Raw genomic sequence first — 24,177 nt, 5'->3', positions numbered from 1 at the left:
TAATTTCAATGATTTTGGATAAAAAATGATTTTTAGATGTTGCTATCATTAGATAATTTACAGTTTCCCATAGACTATATATAAAATGATAGAATATTAGGGCCACAGAGGGAAAAAAAAGACAAGTCATAATATTGTAACCAGTTGTTTTAAAGGAGGACAGTTGTTAAAATGACAGATGCGGGGCATTTCGTGAAATTGTACTTCAGTATGGTTTCATAAACAAAGACATGCTGATGTGCCAGAATATTAAGTATCACATTGTCATAAGTATCAAAACTGTAAAAACAATATGTAGCTTTTCTGCAGAAAGAACCAGCCTCATAAATGTATGACTTTATCCTTTTTCTTCAGTGTGGCCCTAGTACTCTGTCATATAAACAAATACACATTCCATATGAATATAAAAACACAATGTGTAACATTATGTTCCTTTATTGAATAAGGACAAAACAAAGCAGGTAAACCATCAGCTCCTTTCGAAACTGAAGTCACAGTGACACTACAAGATGGAAAGCACAGAATCCAAGCATATTATACAAAATGATACATACACATTCAAAGGTCTGTATATAACACACCCTGCATGTCTGCACACTAAAATAAATGCAGGACAAATCCATACACATCAACTGAACAGACAAATTAATGGATGCAGTAGCCTCCCTGCAGCCTTGTATTACACACAGTATACCGCACAAACATCATAAGAGGCCAAATTCGTAAAAAAACGAACCCAAAAAAAACCAAATTCCTCTGCCACCGCAGGACATATTTAACCAAAATTGAAAGCACACATACTAACTAAAATAATTCAACACATATTGGTCCCTCAGCAGCCGACCACTGTCGTCATCAGGGAAGATTGCCGGATTGTCCCAGTCCATGGCTGGTGGCACTCTGGGGGCCCTCTCCTTCCTCAGGCAGGCCACATTGTGGAGGACAGCACAAGCCACAGTAATATCACATGCCCTAACAGGGCTGACCCTTAATTTGTGAAGGCAGTGAAAGCGTGCCTTCAGGAGGCCAAAGGTCATTTCAACTCTGGCCCTGGTCCTGGCATGGGCATGGTTGTAGGCCTGCTGTGCTTCCTGGGGGTCTGTGAAAGGTGTCAGGAGAAAAGGCTGGCAGCCATACCCCTGTCTCCCAGCAACACACCAGAGAATTCACCTGTCAACACAAAATCTCATCATTACTACCTCATAAACACAGTGATATTCTTGACACAGCCATGATGGTTATAAATAGGGGTTGTGTGGCTTACCTTGTGATAGGCACTGATAGATTTCAGAGGCCCGAAAGATTCTGGAGTCATGGACTGAGCCAGGCCATTTTGCCACAACATTGCTGATCACACAGTCAGCATTGCAGACCATCTGAAATCATAAGATGAGGAATATTACACCAATCAATGCACATCACTGGCAGATTTTTTTGCTTATTTTCCTAGGTAATTTTCCTAGGTAAAAGAAAATATTCAAGATGTTTTTTAGATATTTTTTTTTTACTGAAAACAAGACAAAAATACTAAGTAAGAAATACATTTTTGCAGTGCAGTGAGCAACCGACCTTGGGTCCTTTGAAAGGCGCTATATAAATTAAAGTGATTATTATTATTATAGCTCATCTATTTATTCAATTAAATTTTATTTATATAGCACTTTTCACAATTGTTTCATTCTGTCAAAGCAGCTTTACATTAATGAAAGCAGGAGAAACACAAAAAAAACGGTGGACAACATAAGAAGCAGAGTACAACGGCTAAGATTAAACCGTACTGAGCGTAGTAACGTTAAATAATAATGTAAGGCTTTAATAATAATTTATCATAGCTTTATACAGTGTGATGGACTTACTGTACACAATTTCACTCATATCTGCAGTGCATTTCAATTAAAAATTTAACCGTTTCATAATTACAGTACAACTGCGTTTTTGGAGATGTGAATTAAATATTTGAATTGTAATTGTGATGTTTCAGCGGAGCGGTGAGTGTGTAATTAATTGTGCACTATTTACGCATTCAGGCGGTCTGCAATACTTTGCCACGCTTTTTCTCTTTGCTTTATCACTGTGGCGGTGTTGCCTTTCTTCTTAATTATATATTTTACCTCCTCGTATGCCTCCATGAGGATTTGTGCTTCCGACGGGGAAAATTACGCGGCTCTCGTTGCCATGGTAAATCAGTTAATCTGTGATCTGTGGCGGGGTCTATTTGAGTGAGCCGTGAGCGCGCACCTATCCAGGATTGGTTTCACCTGGCTTAATGAATCCGTGTCTGCTCATCCTGGCTTGGTCTTTGTGCAACCAATTAAGCCTGGACGCACATGTTTTGGCTTCATTGAGCTCAGCTTAGTCATTTATCCCGGATGTCTTAATTCTACTTTTGTGCAACAGGCCCCTGGTCTGCTTCTGGGTTCGATTTTGAAAGAACGTGACACAAACTTCCCCCCAAAACAGATTAATTTGGGATCCTGTCCTAGATGATTGATTGTGGAATCCAAATGTTTAAAAAAAAGTTTTCAACAAACAACATCTGAGATGTTTTGCATTTTTCCCAAACACGGATGGAGTAAGGTTACTGACATAGCATTGCAGTGGGGGAAAAACACATCAGAGAGAATAAAATAGAGCAAATATATTTGGAAAGAGAGCAAGCCAGTCAAGTGCATTATTCTGAGATCGCACCCGAACTTCACCCTTAAATCAAAAATCCATGGAAGTGGATGCTGCAAGAGTGCTGCAGTGAGTCCTTGCCAGTGTCATCCCGTTACAGACAATCAAGCCAGCATGGAATTCACTTCTCCTGCACTCAATGTTTGTTGTGATTACCTGGCCTAGTAAATATACATTTCCCGGACATACCGAAGGAGAGTGCCAGAGGGGAAGAGATACAATGGATCCTTTAATTAGATTAAGTAGGCTGTCCAGAGAATGTGAGTGGTGGAAAAGGTCGGCATCTCACTCACAAGACACACACACATAGGCACGGTCATATAGATGCACTCATGCACTGGACACAGACAAATCGGCACGCACACATACCAGGTAGACAGGACAGTGTGTGCACCGTATGGATAGGATGGAGGCTATCACTCTCCACAGAATGAACAATACACTGTCCAGCTACATCTCCATGAGATATGTACTTTCCTTGGGATGTCCCAGCCCTGACGACTAGCCATGTTCTCTTATCTAACCTCTCCATCTGGTAACAGGAGGCGCAGACGGTCTTTGGCTCAAATTTTTCATGGCTTTGTTCTCCACCTAGAGCTCCTGAATATTTCATCCCCATGGGAGGGAGGGATATAGGCTGCTTCCCAAATGGCATCCTATTCCCTACATAGTGCACTTCTTTTGACTAGAGCCCTATGTTTATGCAAAGGGTCTCATTTGAGTGTATGCTTACATGGATATCTGGAGTGGACATACTGTAGACGATCCCATCGCAATGTTACAGTGAGATAACACACATGGGAGAGCATTCCCTTCCGGGGCTTTAACCTTTGATTCAGAATCAGCACCCCTCATGATTCAGCATTTATACTTCACTCCATGGTACATCTCGGCCTGAACGATGACACAATGTCCGAGACGAGCTGTCAAATAGAATTTGCATAACGACAGAATTTCAGTGTCTCACATGTGGTCCATCCCAAATGGCACTCTATCCCCTATATAGGGCATTACTTTTGACCAGAGCCATGGGCACTATACAAGGTGGCTGTGGTTCTGTTAGCCTTAACACAGCAAGCTTTATCAAGGCCAGTCGGACTGACACCATTATTAAAGTCACCTTGGTGCCAGGTTCAAGTACCGAAGTTGGTATCTTGTTACTAATCTCTTAATCTGTTTTGGCAGAGTGGCTCTTTTCCATCCTTGGCTTTACATAAGTGTTGGGATACACTTGGTGGTGTAAACAACCAAAACAGTTATAAATATATGTAGTAACTAGCTAATGTTGTTTCAAACCAGTGGAGGCTCCTCAGAGGAGGAATGACCACCCTCCTCAGAATTGAATAAAAATGAAAACATTAAAACATTTAAATGTTATCCTTATTAGATAGAACTATACTAAATATATTCACGTCACCAAATCATTTACTAAACCACACTGTTTTGCAATGAAGCTCTACAGTAGCGTCAACAGCACTCTGTAGGGTTGCACCATAGTGTAGCCGGAAGACAGCTAGCTTCCGTCCTCCTCTGGATACAGTGACTTCAATAGAAAACCTAGGAGGCTCATGGTTCTCACACCCTTCCATAGACTTACACAATAATTATGACAACTTCCGGAGGACGTCTTCCAACCTATCAGAGCTCTTGCAGCATGAATTGTTGTCCACCAAATCAAAGGATCAGAGTATGAATCTAGTACTGAAAGCATAAGCTACAGCTAGCTAGCACTGTAGTGATTAGTTCACTCAAAGAGAGAGAAAGACAATAGTTTAACAGTTGTGAACAAATTCATTACTTCCAAAATTAAGTCGAAGCAAGAGAGAGATGGAGAGATTTAGCATTTTCTTCTACTTTCAGTTTCACTTACTTACCTACTAAACGCAGCTAGCTAGTTTAGCCTACTCAAACACCCTGCTAAAACAGAGGGATGCTATGTTAGCTAGCTGGCTTGGACTACCCAACACAACACCAGAACTCTTCCAAGTCAAGGTTAAGGCTGCTGCAGTGACCGTATTAAGGCTGCTGCGGTGACCGAATATTTATTTCTCACACAGAATAGGTTGACTCATTGTTTGGAGAAAATATATAGATTTTATTCAGCTTTGTTCAATTGTATTCTTCATACTATAAAATAATATAAAATAATGCCACAGAATTATAAGCAAATCTTGTCTGCTAAATGAACTAGTGCAGCCCACAGCCATTTGGCATGGCCACATCAGGACCTACCATAAGCACAACTCAGAGTATGCTATTCTTTTCTTCGGAAATAGACTACATTTTCTTCATATCATGCTTCTTTAGATGTGTCTAAAATAAATAATGGACTCATTGTGAAGGTGTAGGCTATATTAGATAGATTTGACTTTTTGGTAGGCCATGTGTGGAGGCCAGGAGATGCTAAATGTGTTTATGTTAATTAATGGTCAATTATCGTGAGACCGACAGTTATTTGTTTGACAATTACCGGCTGAGGAAATTTAGTGTAAGTGCTAAACTGCTTACTGACAGTACACTGTAACATTACTGCATTTTTAAAATTGTATTTGACCTTTATTTAACCAGGCAAATCGGTTAAGAACAAATTCTTATTTTCAATGAGAGCCTAGGAAAAGTGGGTTAACTGTCTTTTTCAGGGGCAGAACGACAGATTTTTACCTTGTCGGCTCGGGGATTCAATCTTGCAACCTTTCAGTTACTAGTCCAACGCTCTAACCACTAGGCTACCTGCCGCCCCATGATTGTATTGTGTTTACTAACGTGTTAGTTCTATTAGCTATGTTTACTATGACCTTACTTTAGCCAATATGGTGACAATGATGTAGGCTGTGTGTAGCGGATATGGTTTGGCTTGGAAAGGTTTTTTGCCTGGTCACATACAGCGGATGAATTGTGCATTGAAGTCCACAAGCAAAGGGAAATGTGAGAGGAGAGTGCATAGATGCGAGAAGGAATACAACGTGGCTGCTATGAAAATGAACTGTGTTTATTCATGTGTATTCATTCTACCGATTCTGTTGAAAAACTTTTCTTAAATAGGTGGTTAACACTAACGTTAGCTAGGTGGCAAACCAACCACCCTCCTTTAGTTTTTGCCTCAAGTAACCGTCGATTATGTAATCACACCAAGTATTAACATGCTGTGTCATACTAATTTCAGTGCCCTGAATTTACGTTAACTATGTTATGTCTAGTCTATGAGACCAGGCTGAGCAGGCATTGTAAAGATTTGATAACCAGCTCAGGTCTGTGACCCTTTGTGTATCCGGAACAGTCCTTGCTATCTGCGGTCCTTAAGAGGTCCCAAACCCATTGTAAAATATTTAAGGTATGAGTTAAGGGTATGCTTAGGTAAGGTTTATTGTTAAGGTTAGGTTTGGGGTAGGGATTTCCCAAGGATTCCAGTTAGCACTAATCATCTTATTTGAAACGCACACAAATCACAGAGTTTCTAAACGCAGAAGCTCAGCATAATGAGACTTCCAGGAACGCTTGCGAAGAAGACCACGCAGACAAGGGTTACGGTTAGATTTAGGGTAGGGTGTGAGAAGTTAATAAAATAAGTGAACAATTATTTCTTAGTTGTTAATTTTCTCAAAATCTAAAAGACACAACCTAAATTCGAGCCAATGTCTTAAGTAGTTGAACATGTTATTAATCCAAGCTCGTGGAATGTACAAACCTACACATTTTAATTTTCGTCAAAAACAACTTTATATGGAAAGAGTGCCGTTGGTTTGACGGTCTGCACATGCGCAGTTCGGCACAAGACGACCGTTAGACGATTACGTGTTTCTGCGCATGAGTTTAGCTAGCCAACGTTGCCATGACATCGTCTACATACGTGATCGGGGATTTCTATTGGAGAAGCTGTTTCTGCGTATCTTCATACTGTACTGTCTTTACCCAATCGGTCAATAACTAGTACATTGCTTCCTGCTTTGAGTTACCCATGATTCCAATGGTCGTGTATGACGGGCATATAAATAGCCCCTTTCCAGCATCAACACTATAGTCGATGCAGAGGCGTCTACAAACGGTCCTTTTGCGAATTGAAGCCTCATATTATATAGCTAGAACCGCGCCGGAGTTAACTCTAATTCCGTTTTTTTACGGATGGTGCACTTCTCCGTGGAGCTTCTGTTAAATAGTCATTGCTTTGGTTGTCAAAAAGGACATAAAGTTTTCGATTTCCTCGAGGGTATCATGCTGAATACCGAGGAAAGGTAGGCAATGTCTTACACGATTTTGCGAATACATTTCTACAATTATAGATATTTATTTTCCTAAAATGTTTTCCATTGATTTGCTAAACTGACCATTGATTATGAATATTTAAATGCTTATGAATATTTAAATGCATTAGTTTTCCACCCTTTAACTTTTCAGAATAACACAATAATAACCAGATATTTCATGTTGTGATAATAACTGAATATTTGGCTGTAATTCCTGTCTGTAGGTTGTCAATAATAGCTGGTGTATTCATGATTTGCTTTAGGTTTTTGATTAGATTAATTTACAGTAGCGTTATGCATGTGAATTTTCTATACTATTCTATTGGTGTTCATAAATAGTATCGATGTCACATACTAGGCCCATATAATGTAACATGTCCTAATAGCATTTACATGCATAACATAGACCACATATGGTTTGTTATTGGTTATAGGACATTTTGTATCAATGTATTCAACAATGACCCTATTGCGCACTATGCATTTGCATTTAATTGCTCCAACAATAATTAAATTGTCATATACTTAATTTTTTTTTTTATAATGCTTACCCCTACGTCTACAACAGCTGTCCAACGAAGTTGTTTTCATACAGCGTTGAAGATGGATCGAATTACCAAAAACATTTCCGCCTTGTACTTTCTGCGCACGGGACATTTCATTTTGTGCAGTGTCAGTAAACGTAACCTATTTTCTTGATGCCCAAATGTCGCACTAATACCGCATAGTTTCTTAGAAAGTCAAATCAATAGGGTTAGTATCCCTTTAATATAAATGAGATGTTAATAAGGAAAAATATAGATGCACCTCTTATTATTAGGCTATTGTTGCCATAATCTGTCCAGGTGCCATGCCTACCTATGACCTGATATCACCCCCATGCTAGATTTTTTTGCTTTCATCTATAAATCAGCTTTATGTCAAAGTGGAAATTGCTCCTCAGGACAGGGTTACTTAGCTGTAGTCGAAGCATCAGAGCAACAGTAGCCTCCTAGACTAGCCTATATAATGACGTGATGCATCCACAATGCTATCATCTTCAGAATGTTCTTCCATGTTCCATCAGGAGAGTCATTTATAGCCTATCACTCAATCTTGGTAAACATGGTACTGCCTTTTCAAGAATGAGTGTCAATGTCCACAGCAGTATTCCATCATCATATACCACCAACCTGTCTCATAAAAGTATGCATTACATGATACGCAGAAGCTAAGAATATAAAAATAGCCTACATTGCATATTACATTGACAACATAGTATGTGTGTGTACTATGCACGCATGTGCATTCATGTTTTACATGTGTGGTGGCAAGCGCAGGGTCCATTCACTAGCGTGCTAGCTTATGTCCCTGTCAGCAGAAGGCATCAGCTGCCCTACATCACACAGACACACACTATTACACAACCAGCCGAGCCCCCAATGGGCTTGGACTAGATTATATTAGCTTGTGGCTAAAGCACCAGTGGAAACCTGTGTGGGATGCTATGGACGCTATCTGTTTAACAATACGATTTTCTTACTAGTCTAATGCAATTCATTTCTATGGATGATAGGGGAACACTTTGAATAGATCATATGAGGCTATGACATGCTGTACAGTACACTGATCTCCTCAAGGGATCACCTTGTGATGTGCTGTTCTGTCCTAAAATGGCATCCTGAATGTAACTTGATACAGTACTGTATGTTAAGACAAACATCATATAAACATTTTTGTAAGTAGTAGGTTCTGGCTGTCAGGTGACATTTACTGTGGTCGTGATACTCTTGACCTAAGCCAAGTCAAGAGTGGAAAGGGGATCGGGACGGGGTACACATGGTGGTCTCCAATGAGCACATGCAGCTCGAATTACCAGTTTGGTATCCTGTTTTTTTTTAGAAACGAGAACCTACATTCACACTTATACGGTACAGCTCTAAATCCTACCCATCAAGTTCATGGGAACTTTTGGTTTGCTATGTAGGCACAAGGATTTGTTTATCCAGTAGGCCAATGGTTAATAGTATGGTTAATAGTATATTGTTGACTCACTTAAATTGTATAAAACTAGTTATAAAATATTTGGAGCAGCTCAGGTTTGACACATAGATTAACTGGCTAATAAGAGGTGGTTTGGCCATTCTCTCCGAGCTAGTCTGTTAGCGTTTTCCTAGAAGACTTGCGAGGAATAGTATCCTGTTTTGGAGCCTTCTGTTCCTTGGATGTGTGCCACACTCACAAACTCTTAACCAGTCACCAGGGCAAACATAGAATCCAAAGCCATTATCTAAGGAATAATTAACTCAAATCAGGCTGCCAAAGGTTGAAACTCAAACAAATGCAGCACCAAGAGAAATGGACTGAAAAAAAAAACAGTTTTATTAATAATTGCAGAACTCATTATATTTGAAATAATCTAAAAATCCTGACCAGACAAAAAGCACTATGGGTTTTGGATTTACCTATCACCTTCAGACCATATTATTTATCGACCTTCCATACAGTACTCTCTCATTGCACTGCAGTGTACTCTATATTAAACCCTAAAGCAGAGTTTGGTATGCTTGCCTGGGTTCCAGTGATTATACAACCACTCTCACACTCTCCTAACACAAGTCCCGGGAGAATACATGGTGCATGACGCACTTATATCCTTGTGTCCCAGTGCTGTGCCTGCAACACAGATATGATTAATACCTCACCCGTATGTTAATACAGTACAGTGCAAGCTAGGTCACTGCTGCATGACTTGAATAATGTTTATACTAGGGTGCAGTGGTTTTTGTTCGTTTTTCAACTTGTGACTGTGGTTATTTAGCCTTAGCGCCCTTTGGCACTAGGGGGGGTCTGAATGTCAGAGGGCGAGAGTGTTGCCTTTCAAAACAAGCTGGCATTTCGTGCAAGGACAGGAGCTTTCCTATATAGGGGAATGGAAAAAGTTGCTTGTTCTCAGCATTTTATTAGCAGTGCCACCATTATTTAACCCTAACCATAACCTCCTTAGGAAGTTGGCAGAACATTGCGCTTGCAACGGCAGGGTTGTGGGTTTGATTCCCATGGGGGACCAGTACAAAAAAGTAAAAACAAAACCTGCACTCACTACTGTAAGTCACTCTGGATAAGAGTGTCTGGTAAATGTATAAAATGTAAATGTAAAAATGGAATGTGCCCGAGAAAGTGTTAGCACAACTAAGAATGCTGAGCGGGTTCAAAACTCTTTAGGAGATGTGACCCTCCTGAAAATTTTGGAATACTCTCGTCATCTCGTGACACATTAATCATGTGGCTAGTGACAACAAATAAATCAATGCAAGTCACCCACTAGGAGTTTCCATGATTCGCCCAAAGAGCATAATTTTTTGCACTGCTAGATTTTGCGCTGCACATTTGGAACAATATGATCAATAGATTAACTAAATCAACTATAAGAACAGCAACTGGTAAATAATGCTCTCTCAAAGCCTTTCCAAGGTAACTCCAAGAAACCACTTTTGATTGAATTACGAACTGTATGGGGCTATAAACAAACAAGAAACCGCACACTCAGAGGCAGCATTACTGGTGGGCGGAGACTTGAGGTGAGACTTAAAACAGAGGTAATGATGAGGTGAGACTTAAAACTGTTCTACCTCACTTTTACCAACACGTCTCCTGCGCCAATAGGGGCGCTAAAACGCTAGACCATTTTTATTCTACCCGCAGAAACACAGAAGGCCCTCCCTCAATCTCCCTTCGGTAAATCAGACCACGACTCTATCCTCCTGGTTCCTGCTTACAAACAAAAGCTCAAACAGGAAGTACCAGTGACATATGGACGTACGGACGTGGTCTGATGAAGCAGACGCGAGGCTACAAGACTGTTTTGCTAGTACAAGCCTGGAATATGTTCTGGGATTCATCTGATAGCATTGAGGAGTTTACACATCAGTCACGGATTTCATCAATACATTTAAGCACTAGGCTAAAGGCTAGAGCTAACGTTTACAAGGAACGGGACACAGACATGGACACATAAAAGCCAACTATGAACTCAGAGACATAAAAAATAAAAAAGGACATAGGAAGTGGAATCCCATTTACACCGGCTCCGATGCTTGTTGTATGTGGCAGGGCTTGCAGACGATAAACAGACTAAAATGGGAAACCCACCCTGAGTGACGAAGAACTTCCAAATGAGCTAAATGCCTTTTATACTCACTTAGAGGAAAACAACACACAGTCTTGTATGAAAGCCCCTGTTGTTCCAGATGACTGTGTGATTTCGCTCTGTGGCCGATGTAGGTCAAATTTTTTAACAGGTTAACACTCGTAAGGCAGCCGGGCCAGACGGAATACCAGGGCGCGTTCTCAGAGCATGCACAGACCAGTTGGCAAGTGTCCTCACAGACATTTTTAATCCACATTGTCCCAGTCTATAATCCAAACATGTTTCAGGCTGACCACCATTGTCCCTGTTCCCAAGAACTCAAAGGTAACCTGCCTCAATGACTACCGCCCTGTAGCACTCTCATCTGTAATTATGAAGTGTTTTGAAAGGCTGGTCATGACACCATCATCCCAGACACCCTGGACCCACTCCAAGTCTCTTACCGCCCCAACAAAGCCACAGATGTCACAATCTCAAGTGCATTTCACACTGCCCTCTCCCACCTGGACAAGAGCCAAAATAACTGTGAGAATGCTGTTCATAGACTACAGTTCAGCCTTCAACACCATAGTCCCCTCCAAGCTCGTCGCCAAGCTCGGGACCCTGGGACTGAACACCTCCCTCTACAACTGGATCCTGTACTTCCAGAAGGGCCGGCCGCAGGTGGCGAGGCAACAACAACACTGCCACGCTGACCCTCAACAGAGAGGCCCCACAGGTGTCTGTGCTTAGTCCCGTCCTTGTTCACCCACAATCACGTGGCCACGCACAACTCCAACACCATCATCAATTTTGCTGTCGTCACAGAGGTGGTAGGCCTGATCACCGACAGCAATGAGACAGCCTACAGGGAGGAGGTCAGAGACTTGGCAGTGTGGTGCCAGGACAACAGCCTCTTCCTCAACATCAGTAAGACCAAGGAGCTGATTGTGGATTACAGGAGAAAGAGGGGAGAGCACTCCACCATCCACATCAACAGGGCTGTAGTGTAGCGGGTCAAGAGCTTCAAGTTCCTTGGCGTCCATATCACTAAGGGCTTAACATGATCCACACACACCAAAACAGTCGTGAAGATGACACGAGAAGATGCTCTCAGGAGGCTGAAAAGATATGTCATGGGCCCTTGAATCGTCAAAGTTCTACAGCTGCACCATCGATAGCATCTTGAATGGCTGCATCACCACTTGGTATGGTAAATGCACCGCCCGCGACCATAAAACACTACAGAGGGTGTTTAACTCTGCATCATTGGGAAGGGCTCATAAGCAAGCATTTCACTGTAAAGTCTACACCCATTGTATTCGGCTCATGTGACAAATAATAATTGATTTGAAAAAAGCCTCTGAACTTACATGGCTAACCACCAGTCCACACTAGCTGCAGGTGAGACATACAGACACTCCCCAGAGTGAATGTGACCCCATACCAGGGTTTCGGTCAATAAAATTGGCAACAGCCAATTGTCCGGGAAAAGGACAAAAAATCCCTTTGCGAAATAATGTTTTTTTTTAGCCTATTAATTGATGGAAATACCAGTCGATGGAAATACATTACGCTGTTAAATTAAATTGGCACTCACGTGTATGTTCTTTATGTATCTTATTCATCACATGCGCCCAGCATGCAGCTTTGGCTCCTCAAACAGCTCTTTCGTTGCTGATGGAGTGAAACATGCTTTTATAAACCCAATCATTGCGCAACAATTCTAAATTCCATTGCATCTTTAGATCTTCCCTCTTTCTAAATTTCGAATGGATATTTTCATCTTGGTCACATGGAACCGCTCGCATGTGCGGTGCGCTTTTGACAAGTGTTTATGTGCTAATTGCATCGTGGAATGAACATTTTCTCGTAGCCTACGTACTACCTTGTGCGCATTGCTGCGCTTACAATGTGAATAAATAATATTTTATCAACATTTAAAGCTAAACATTCTAATCTGTTGCATCAGCCTCATTGCCTTTTAAAGTTGTTTTATGTAGCCCAGGCCTACTGGTGGTATGAATTTGTAATCTGTCGTCCCACAGTCTGTTAGGAATAGGCGGTTTCTTTATCTACAAGGTGACCAATAGAATAGGTACATTTTTCTACATTGGGGTGTAGTAGATAGACATAGGCTAGTGATTTTGCTATTTGTTACTTGTCTTGTTGCCTGAGGGAAAGTAAATGTGGACAGTTATGCCTCATTTACATCGTAACGTGTTTCATTATGCCATACGTCATCTTCATGCAATCTTGTTCAGTTCCTGGACGGAGAGTTTAAGAAGGTTTTCACAATGCAAGATACGACTGTGGAGAGCCTAGTGCCTTGTCAGGGATCGCATTTATTTTGTGAGATTGTCAAATATTACATTTTTATTCAAGACAGGTGGAACCATATTGATTCAGTTGATAATAAAACAGTTTTCCTGAACTTGTTTCTATAGCTTTATAGCAAGTCAAGATAGCTTACAGAGCAGCTAGCTAGCTAAAATCTAGGCTATACTGTAGCTAGCGACCTCCACCTAATAATTATCATAAAAAAACAAACGTCATTACCATCACAAACTAAAACGGGAGGCAACAGTCATGAAGTATAATTGGCATAACAGTAAATGTGTATTGTTTAACATACTATTAAAATAGTGCTCACTTATAGGAATGTTTAATTGTTTACAAGTTGCTAGCTATCCCATAAATCCATCGTCCAAAACCACACATTTGCATCTTCTTCAGTGGTTTGTCAACTTCCTGTTATTCGACCGTAAGGGGGCGTTGTGGACGGTCCCCATTCAAATTAATTACCTCCGTGGCAACGTAATGGACCTACTTATGGTTAATATGAATGGGGCATTATTATAAAATCTTCAAAGTACACATCGGAATTCGGTAAGAAGGACCCATGTTGTTGCGTCCTCAACTTGCATGGTCTGTTAAAATGAACTACCATATTCTAAATGTGATTTGTCATTCTGAGCACTGTGGTTGGATGCCCTAATCGGGTTATGCACCCAATGCGTATGGGTCCGGTTCATTTCTGGTAAATCAAAATGTTACCGGTCAAATGTGCGGTGGCACATTTTCTTAATGGAAATACTGACCCATGCAATGTTTTTGTAAGCCTCCTCGGGAGCATCGGGCTATTCTTACTACTGGCCTGAAACTAGGCCCCGTAACTCCAAACGACCGAGATGTGTGTTCCTGGGCCCCGACGAGGCTATTTGCAGAGGTGTTTACAGATCATGCGCTTGTTTGTGATGCATGCCTTTCCACCACAAACCAGAGCCTTTCTCTTCACATCACAGTAGTTCCTCTGCTGCTGGTACAATACTTAGCAGCCTCTCAAGTCAAACCACAGTGTAGTGTGACTTTTCGATTTAAGTGCTGATAATTTCATAGCTTTGAAAATAAAATCGGTTTGTATTTTTTTCCCATATTGCAACAATGGGTAGCATAGACAACCCCCTTCCTGAGTAGCTACAGTGTATGCGCACATTTGTTCCATAACAATATTTGCAGGCCTGGAGACCAGAGTTGGCTACCCCTGACATTTTGATTATTTACTTTGTTTATGGTTTAGGCTGGGTTAGTATTATGTATTACTAGTCGAAAGGCCCTGAGGCCAAAGAGTTGATTACACAGACTTGTTTACTTGTCTGCCTCAGAGAAAGTTAAAACCAGCCATGCCTGTCCAGCCTGCCTTAAAGCTCAAGGTGAAGGCCACTGATTTTGTACATTCAGTACTACCTGCGTCTGATAAGAGGCTTGGCGGCTGCTTTAGTCTTATGGGATGTTTACGAGACGTCTTATGAGAGCAGACAATGACAAGTACAGCCACAGCATGTCATGTTATAATGTACTATTCTTCAGGCCCTGATTAGACATGACTTGGGAAAATAGGGCAAGCTGTTCCAGCCAAGGACTGCAGTGAGGTGAACCATGAATAAAACAGAGGGGGCGGGCATTGACAGAGGCAGAGCTAACACTTAACTTCAGCAGGTTGTTATTGTAAAAGTCCATTTGTTCTCTATGACATCGCCTGCCTCAATGAAGGTTGAGGTTGCTGAGATTAGATGCAGTGCAGATGGCACACTGCTACTTCTCAAACACAACTGTATTACTTTGCCTTTGGCATAGGCAGGAGTAAAGAGGTGTTGTTACTGAGGTGCTGTTATTTGGTGCTATTTGTGGAACAGCACTTAGATTAACACTAAGGTAGGACTGTCCTAGTGCCAGTGACGCAACAAGCTGGCAAATTGAACACAACCAAAGAAAGACATCAATCTAATGCAAACTGGGCACTTTTATTACTTGGGCGCTTGGTTCCCATTAGCCATCCACTTTCATTAAGTGTATTAAAATCATAAATGTCCAAGTAGAGTAGCAACGGGAGGTATGTGGGTTGACTTTATGACATGGCAGTGCACCACTTAGTGTTATTGTAACGGTGGTTGCATCCCAAATGGCACCTTATTCCCTGTATAGTGTGCTACTTTTGACCAGGATCCATAGGGCCCTGGTCAAAAGTAGTGCACTATGTAGGGAATAGGGTGCCATTTGGGACAGAACTGGTACCTCTAGATGAAATACCCTGGGCCCTTTTAACTACTTATTGATCCTGGTCCTATGTTGAAACACTGAATCAATGGTTTTATGGAAATAGTTTCTCCGCCAACATTTTATCAAGTTAATAGCTGCCAACAGACACAAGGCTGGTGAATGAGACTAGGCAAATCGTAAATATCCCAAACCTTGCCCCAAACCTCTAAAAAACCGACAAATCTAAACCTGAACCTGAATGCTCAATCAGTCAAGTGCTCCTGCTTTTCATGTCTCTTTCATGAATCCTGTGGCATGGTCATTCATCTCTCTCTTTCTTTTTCCTTCTATCCCCTCTCTGCAGTTCTTTGTTAGTGGGCTCCAGGTTCCACTGCTCCAGGCACCAGGCTCCGGGGCCTCTGTGGTGCTCCTGATGCCCCTCACCCACACTTGAAGATCCCGGGTGGGCGAGGGACTGGCAGGGATCACTCTCTCGGCCTGTTACTACACAAGGTGAGAACACCAGAGACAACTTCATTGCAGCCACTGATCAACAAATCACATCAACCCGTAAATACTCCTTAAGTGATCATGATAAACGAGTCTGAGCCTCACCTTGCTCAAATGGATCCCCTGAAAAGCTGAATATCATTGAATGATTTATGCTCTTTATGCTGAGACAACACAGGAATCCTACATGCACTTCCTATTTTGCCCTGATCACCCAATATCAGCATGTATAATGTACACAGTGTACTGTCAAAGTAATAACCTGATAAAAAGGTGTCTTATGTACAATTATGGTACATGAAAATGCTGCTGATCTATAGCCCCGCAGACAATATTGAAACCATATATGGTTTGAACAGAGGCAGTCAAAATAACTGAGATAGGTTATCAACCATAGACTCTGTACATGGTGATCTAGAAAGTGTGCGTTGTCCAAGAGTTAATATCAAGTCAAATAAAATGTTATTTGTCACATATGCCAAATACAAAAGGTGTAGACGTAAATAAGCATTTCACTAAACGAGCCCTTTCCCAACAATGCAGAGTAAAAAGTACAATAAAAAAAATAGTAACACAATAAAATAACAATAATGAGACTATACAAGGACTACTGGTACAGAGTCAATGTGTAGGTAATTGAGGTAATACAGTGCATTCGGAAAGTATTCAGACCCCTTGACTTTTTCCACATTTTGTTAGGTTACAGCCTTCTTCTAAAATCAATCTACACACAATACTCCATAATGACAAAGCAAAAACTGTTCTTCTGAAAAATGTAAATATCACATTTACATAAGTATTCAGACCCTTTACTCAGTAATTTGTTGAAGCGCCTTTGGCAGCGATTACGGCCTCAAGTCTTCTTAGCTATGATGCTACAAGCTTGGCAGACCTGTATTTGGGGAGTTTCTACCATTCTTCTCTGCAGATCCCCTCAAGCTCAGTCAGGTTGGATGGGAGCGTCGCTGCACAGTTATTTTCAGGTCTCTTCAGAGATGTTGGATTGGGTTCAAGTCTGGGCTCTGATAATTGTCCCGAAGCTACTCCTGTGTTGTCAGGTCGTTATCCTGATAGTAGGTGAACCTTCACCCCAGTCTGAGGTCTTGAGTGCTCTGGGCCAGGTTTTCATTAAGGATATCTCTGTACTTTGCTCCGTTCATATTTCCCTTGATCCACACTAGTCTCCCAGTCTCTGCCGCAGAAAAACATTGTGACAGCATGATGCTGCCACCACCATGCTTCACCATAGCGATGGTGCCAGGTCTCCTCCAGCAGATGTGACGCTTGGCATTCAGGCCAAAGTGTTCAATCTTGGTTTCATCAGACCAGAGAATCTTGTTTCTCATGGTCTGGGAGTCTAAGCAGGCTGTCATGTGACTTTTACTGAAGAATGGCTTCTGGCCATTCTACCTTAAAGGCCTGATTGGTAGAGTGCTGCAAAGATGGTTGTCCTTCTGTAAGGTTATCCCATCTCCACAGAGGAACTCTGGAGCTTTGTTAGTGTGTCCATCGGGTTCTTGGCCACATCCCTGACCAAGGCCCTTCTCCCCCGATTGCTCAGTTTGTCTGGGCGGCCAGCTCTTTGGTGGTTCCAAACATCTTCCATTTAAGAATGATGGAGGCAACTGTGTTCTTGGGGACCTTCAATGCTGCAGAAATGTTTTGGTACCCTTCCCCAGATCTGTGCCTCTACACAATCCTGTATCGGAGCTCTACGGACACGCACTGTCAATTATGGGACCTTATATAGACAGGTGTGTGCTTTTACAAATCATGTCCAATCAATTAAATTTACCACAGATGGACTCCAATCAAGTTGTAGAAACATCTCAAAGGTGATAAATGGAAACAGGATGCACCTGAGCTCAATTTTGAGTTTCATAACAAAGGCTCTGAATACTTATGTAAATAAGGTATTTCTGTTTGTTTTTTAATAAATGTGCTAAAATTTAAAACATGTAAAAAAGGTTTTCACTTTGTCATTATTGGGTATTGTGTATAGATTGACGAGGAAAATGTTTTATTGTATCCATTTTAGAATAAGGCTGTAAGGTAACAAAATGTGGAAAAAGTCAAGGTCTCAATACTTTTCCGAATGCACTGTATGTACATGTAAGTAAGGGTAAAAGTGACTAGGCAATCAGGATAGATAATAAACAGAGTAGCAGCAGCGTATGTGAAGAGTGATAGGACACACTATCTGTGATTTGATTAACTGTTCAGCAGTCTTATGGCTTGGGGTAGAAGCTGTTCAGGAGCCTTTTGGTCCCAGACATGGCGAGCCGGTATCGATTGCCGTGCGGTAGCAGAAAGAACAGTCTGACTTTGGTGGCTGTGACAATTTTTTGGGGCCTTCCTCTGAGCCTGGTATAGAGGTCCTAGATGGTAGGGAGCTCGGCCCCAATGATGTACTGGACCATACGCACTACCCTCTGTAGAGCCTTACGGTCAGATGCCAAGCAGTTGCCATACCAAGTTGTGATGCAGCCAGTAAAGATGCTCTCAATGGTGCAGCTTTAGAACGTTTTGAGGATCTGAGGGCTCATGACAAATCTTTTCAGTCTCCTGAGGGGGAAGAGGTGTTGTGGTGCCCTCTTCACGACTGTGTTGGTTTGTTTGGACCATGATACGTCCTCAGTGATTTGGACACTGAGGAACTTGAAGCTCTCTACCACAATATCCTTTGGGTTCCTAATAACAATCTGTGCTACCGTGGATGTTGAACACACACATTTATTTATTTATTATTTTGTACTTTTACCCAATTTCGTGGTATCCAGTTGGTAGTTAGTCATGTCTCATCGCTGCAACTCCCGTACGGATTCGGGAGAGGAGATGGTCGAGACACGTGTGTCCTCCGAAACACAACCCAGCCAAGCCGCACTGCTTCTTGACACTGCCCACTTATCCCCGAAGCCAGCCACACCAATGTGTCGGAGGAAACACCGTACACCTGAAGTGTCAGCGTGCATTGCGCCCGGCCCACCACAGGAGTCGCTAGAGCGCGATGGGACAAGAACATCCCTGCCGGCCAAACCCTCCCCTAACCCGGATGACGCTGGGCCAATTGTGCCCCGCCCCATGGGTCTCCCGGTCGAGGGCCGGCTGCGACAGAGCCTGGACTCGAACCAGGATCTCTAGTGGCACTGCACCACTCGGGAGGCCCCAAGCACACACATTTGAGTCTCTTTGCAACTGTATTCGCACCTGAATCTGCTCTACCCTCCTTCTCTTTGTAAACACTTGCACACACACAGGTGTGTCCTTGCCCCAGACATGTGACTGTCTCAGAGTGGGCTAAGAGGGTTAGGCTTAAACAGATCAGTCACACCTGTGATATCAACATCCTTGCCTCACGTATGAAAGTAAGGGAATACCCCTGTATTGGACAAAAATGAATGGCATGTCATTGGCATCGGACAAACCATATACACATTGGCCAATACCACCCAATTCGGCGTTGATTCATCCAAAGTGTATTGCAAATGCCATATGGTAATTGCCAGTTGTAACACTTTAAAAATTCAACAGGGGGCAAATGCGCTCCACCGGGGTTTTTCATATTGGATATGTAACCCAAATTAATGTCCAAAAGTAAAATTTTGAAAAAATGAACTTTTTTCAAAAACTTATCACCCCTTAAAAAGTGCTTTCTGGACCGTTTTTCGAAATTCTTTCGATTTTTTTGTCAATTACACATGTGTAAGAACTGTATGAATATACTTTTGTCCAATTTTATTATCATAATTTTTTTTTTTTTTTTTTTTTATGCGCATAAGGAATATGTTTTGTCCAATTCCAATATGATTTCATAGGAAGTCAAAGTCAAAAGTCAAAAATGTCAAAATTTTGTAAAAACTTCACACACCCTTAAAGTGCTTTCTGGACCGTTTTTTGAAATTCTTTCAATTTTTTTGTCAATTACACATGTGTAAGAACTGTATGAATATACTTTTGTCCAATTTTATTATCATATTTTTTTATATATTTTTTTAATTGTGCATAAGGATTTTTTTTGTGGGCCAAATGACGTAAGAAATTTGACATGCTCAAAAATCCTGCAGAAATGCAAAATTGACTGGCCTGATGAACTCGGGATGGCCGGGCAGTGATAGTTGTTCCTTTCCATCACTCGTTGTGTTGACTTCATCATGTCCATTTTGTGATGTTTTTTCACTATATAATCATATTGCAAGTGCACGTGCATTTGCAATATGTTTCAATGTGCATTTACCATATGAAATTTGACCTTGCTCAAAAATGCAAAATTGACTGGTCTGATGAACACAGGATGGCCGAGCAGTGATTGTTGTACATTTCCATCACTCGTTGTGTTGATTTCATCATCTCCGTTAGGTGATGTTTTTACACTATAGAATCATATTGCAAATGCACGTGCATTGTTGTGCAACTGGTAACCCAAAAATAAAAATATGGTTGTAAATGCATTTACCGGTCATTCTGATATTAATGCTCGCTATGGGAACACAGGATGGCCGGGCAGTGATAGTTGTACATTTCCATCACTCGTTGTGTTGATTTCATCATGTCCATTAGGTGATGTTTTTACACTATAGAATCATATTGCAAGTGCGCGCATTTGCAATATGTTTCAATGTGCATTTACCATATGAAATTTGACATGCTCAAAAATGCAAAATTGACTGGTCTGATGGACACAGGATGGCCGAGCAGTGATAGTTGTACATTTCCATCACTCGTTGTGTTGATTTCATCATGTCCATTAGGTGATGTTTTTCACTATAGAATCATATTGCAAGTGCGCGCGCATTTGCAATATGTTTCAATGTGCATTTACCATATGAAATTTGACATGCTCAAAAATGCAAAATTGACTGGTCTGATGAACACAGGATGGCTGAGCAGTGATAGTTGTACATTTCCATCACCTGTTGTGTTGATTTCATCATGTCCATTTGTTTATGTTTTCTCACTTTTGCAAAGTCACTGTGCATTTGCAATATGGTTCAATGGGCAGGTACCATCACGAATTTGTCATGCTATAAAAATCCTGCAGGAATGTGAAATTGACTGGTCTGATGAACACAGGATGGCCGAGCAGTGATAGTTGTACATTTCCATCACTTGTTGTGTTGATTTCATCATGTCCATTAGGTGATGTTTTTCACTATAGAATCATATTGCAAATGCACGTGCATTGTTGTGCAACTGGTAACCCAAAAATTAAAATATGGTTGTAAATGCATTTACCGGGACTCCTATTATCCATGCCCGCTATGGGAGTACCCTACTACGGCCCTCTATCTATGGGGGCAGTCCTGAGTGCTTTATGGACTGTTTAAAATATTCTGATGGATACGCATGTTGTGCAACTGGTGATTGAAAATAGGCACCTGGTAACCCAAAAATGAAAATATGGTTGTGAATGCATTTACCGGTCATTCTGATATTAATGCCCGCTATGGGAACACAGGATGGCCGAGCAGTGATAGTTGTACATTTCCATCACTCGTTGTGTTGATTTCATCATGTCCATTAGGTGATGTTTTTACACTATAGAATCATATTGCAAGTGCGCGCGCATTTGCAATATGTTTCAATGTGCATTTACCATATGAAATTTGAAATGCTCAAAAATGCAAAATTGACTGGTCTGATGGACACAGGATGGCCGAGCAGTGATAGTTGTACATTTCCATCACTCGTTGTGTTGATTTCATCATGTCCATTAGGTGATGTTTTTTCACTATAGAATCATATTGCAAGTGCACGCGCATTTGCAATATGTTTCAATGTGCATTTACCATATGAAATTTGACATGCTCAAAAATGCAAAATTGACTGGTCTGATGAACACAGGATGGCTGAGCAGTGATAGTTGTACATTTCCATCACCTGTTGTGTTGATTTCATCATGTCCATTTGTTTATGTTTTCTCACTTTTGCAAAGTCACTGTGCATTTGCAATATGGTTCAATGGGCAGGTACCATCACGAATTTGTCATGCTATAAAAATCCTGCAGGAATGTGAAATTGACTGGTCTGATGAACACAGGATGGCCGAGCAGTGATAGTTGTACATTTCCATCACTTGTTGTGTTGATTTCATCATGTCCATTAGGTGATGTTTTTTCACTATAGAATCATATTGCAAATGCACGTGCATTGTTGTGCAACTGGTAACCCAAAATTAAAATATGGTTGTAAATGCATTTACCGGGACTCCTATTATCCATGCCCGCTATGGGAGTACCCTACTACGGCCCTCTATCTATGGGGGCAGTCCTGAGTGCTTTATGGACTGTTTAAAATATTCTGATGGATACGCATGTTGTGCAACTGGTGATTGAAAATAGGCACCTGGTAACCCAAAAATGAAAATATGGTTGTGAATGCATTTACCGGTCATTCTGATATTAATGCCCGCTATGGGAACACAGGATGGCCGAGCAGTGATAGTTGTACATTTCCATCACTCGTTGTGTTGATTTCATCATGTCCATTAGGTGATGTTTTTACACTATAGAATCATATTGCAAGTGCGCGCGCATTTGCAATATGTTTCAATGTGCATTTACCATATGAAATTTGACATGCTCAAAAATGCAAAAATTGACTGGTCTGATGGACACAGGATGGCCGAGCAGTGATAGTTGTACATTTCCATCACTCGTTGTGTTGATTTCATCATGTCCATTAGGTGATGTTTTTACACTATAGAATCATATTGCAAGTGCGCGCGCATTTGCAATATGTTTCAATGTGCATTTACCATATGAAATTTGACATGCTCAAAAATGCAAAATTGACTGGTCTGATGGACACAGGATGGCCGAGCAGTGATAGTTGTACATTTCCATCACTCGTTGTGTTGATTTCATCATGTCCATTAGGTGATGTTTTTTCACTATAGAATCATATTGCAAGTGCGCGCGCATTTGCAATATGTTTCAATGTGCATTTACCATATGAAATTTGACATGCTCAAAAATGCAAAATTGACTGGTCTGATGGACACAGGATGGCCGAGCAGTGATAGTTGTACATTTCCATCACTCGTTGTGTTGATTTCATCATGTCCATTAGGTGATGTTTTTTCACTATAGAATCATATTGCAAGTGCGCGCGCATTTGCAATATGTTTCAATGTGCATTTACCATATGAAATTTGACATGCTCAAAAATGCAAAATTGACTGGTCTGATGGACACAGGATGGCCGAGCAGTGATAGTTGTACATTTCCATCACTCGTTGTGTTGATTTCATCATGTCCATTAGGTGATGTTTTTCACTATAGAATCATATTGCAAGTGCGCGCATTTGCAATATGTTTCAATGTGCATTTACCATATGAAATTTGACATGCTCAAAAATGCAAAATTGACTGGTCTGATGGACACAGGATGGCCGAGCAGTGATAGTTGTACATTTCCATCACTCGTTGTGTTGATTTCATCATGTCCATTAGGTGATGTTTTTACACTATAGAATCATATTGCAAGTGCGCGCGCATTTGCAATATGTTTCAATGTGCATTTACCATATGAAATTTGACATGCTCAAAAATGCAAAATTGACTGGTCTGATGAACACAGGATGGCTGAGCAGTGATAGTTGTACATTTCCATCACTCGTTGTGTTGATTTCATCATGTCCATTTGTTTATGTTTTTCTCACTTTTGCAAAGTCACTGTGCATTTGCAATATGGTTCAATGGGCAGGTACCATCACGAATTTGTCATGCTATAAAAATCCTGCAGGAATGTGAAATTGACTGGCCCGATGAACTCGGGATAGCTGGGCAGTGATTCTGGTTCATCTCCATGGCTCGTTAGGGTTGATTTCAGAATGTCACTTTTGGTGATGGTCCCTCTCCGTTTAAACATATTGCTAATGTACAAAAGTCAACTAGCAAGTCAGTGTCCATCAGTCAATTAGATGTCATTTTGACACCAAACTGATACCAATTGACACCAAACCCACTTTTTCCAACTCATTTAGAAGCCAACTATCATATATGTCAGAGCAGGCCCATAATTCACAGCGCCTTTAGTTTAAAACATAATAAAAACGTAAAACACATAGTTACGTTCTAGCTGCGGGTCCAGGTCAGACATTAT

At 41.2% G+C, this 24,177-nt stretch overlaps 1 protein-coding gene and 1 long non-coding RNA gene across 2 annotated transcripts in view; one reads left to right on the top strand and one right to left on the bottom strand.

Annotated features, from left to right (window-relative positions):
* Nucleotides 1–419: 419 nt before the first annotated feature.
* On the bottom strand, nt 420–7,847 carry LOC118396352 (uncharacterized). Its single transcript, XR_004828175.2, has 3 exons — nt 7,469–7,847; nt 1,265–1,376; nt 420–1,170 (listed from the first exon to the last, which is right to left on the bottom strand). It is a non-coding gene; the product is annotated as an uncharacterized LOC118396352 (long non-coding RNA).
* The window catches only part of oaz2a (ornithine decarboxylase antizyme 2a), a 55,806-nt gene continuing 38,304 nt past the window's right edge, over nt 6,676–24,177 (top strand). Inside the window, 3 exon segments of the mRNA XM_035790485.2 lie at nt 6,676–6,905; nt 15,929–15,995; nt 15,997–16,077. Of these exon segments, the coding sequence (XP_035646378.2) occupies nt 6,796–6,905; nt 15,929–15,995; nt 15,997–16,077 (258 nt within the window). The 5' untranslated portion in view covers nt 6,676–6,795.

Source organism: Oncorhynchus keta, chromosome 17, assembly GCF_023373465.1.
Source record: "Oncorhynchus keta strain PuntledgeMale-10-30-2019 chromosome 17, Oket_V2, whole genome shotgun sequence".
Taxonomy (NCBI): Eukaryota; Metazoa; Chordata; class Actinopteri; order Salmoniformes; family Salmonidae; genus Oncorhynchus; species Oncorhynchus keta.
Note: the sequence above shows the minus strand (reverse complement) of the source record. Positions and strands in the feature narration are given on the sequence as shown.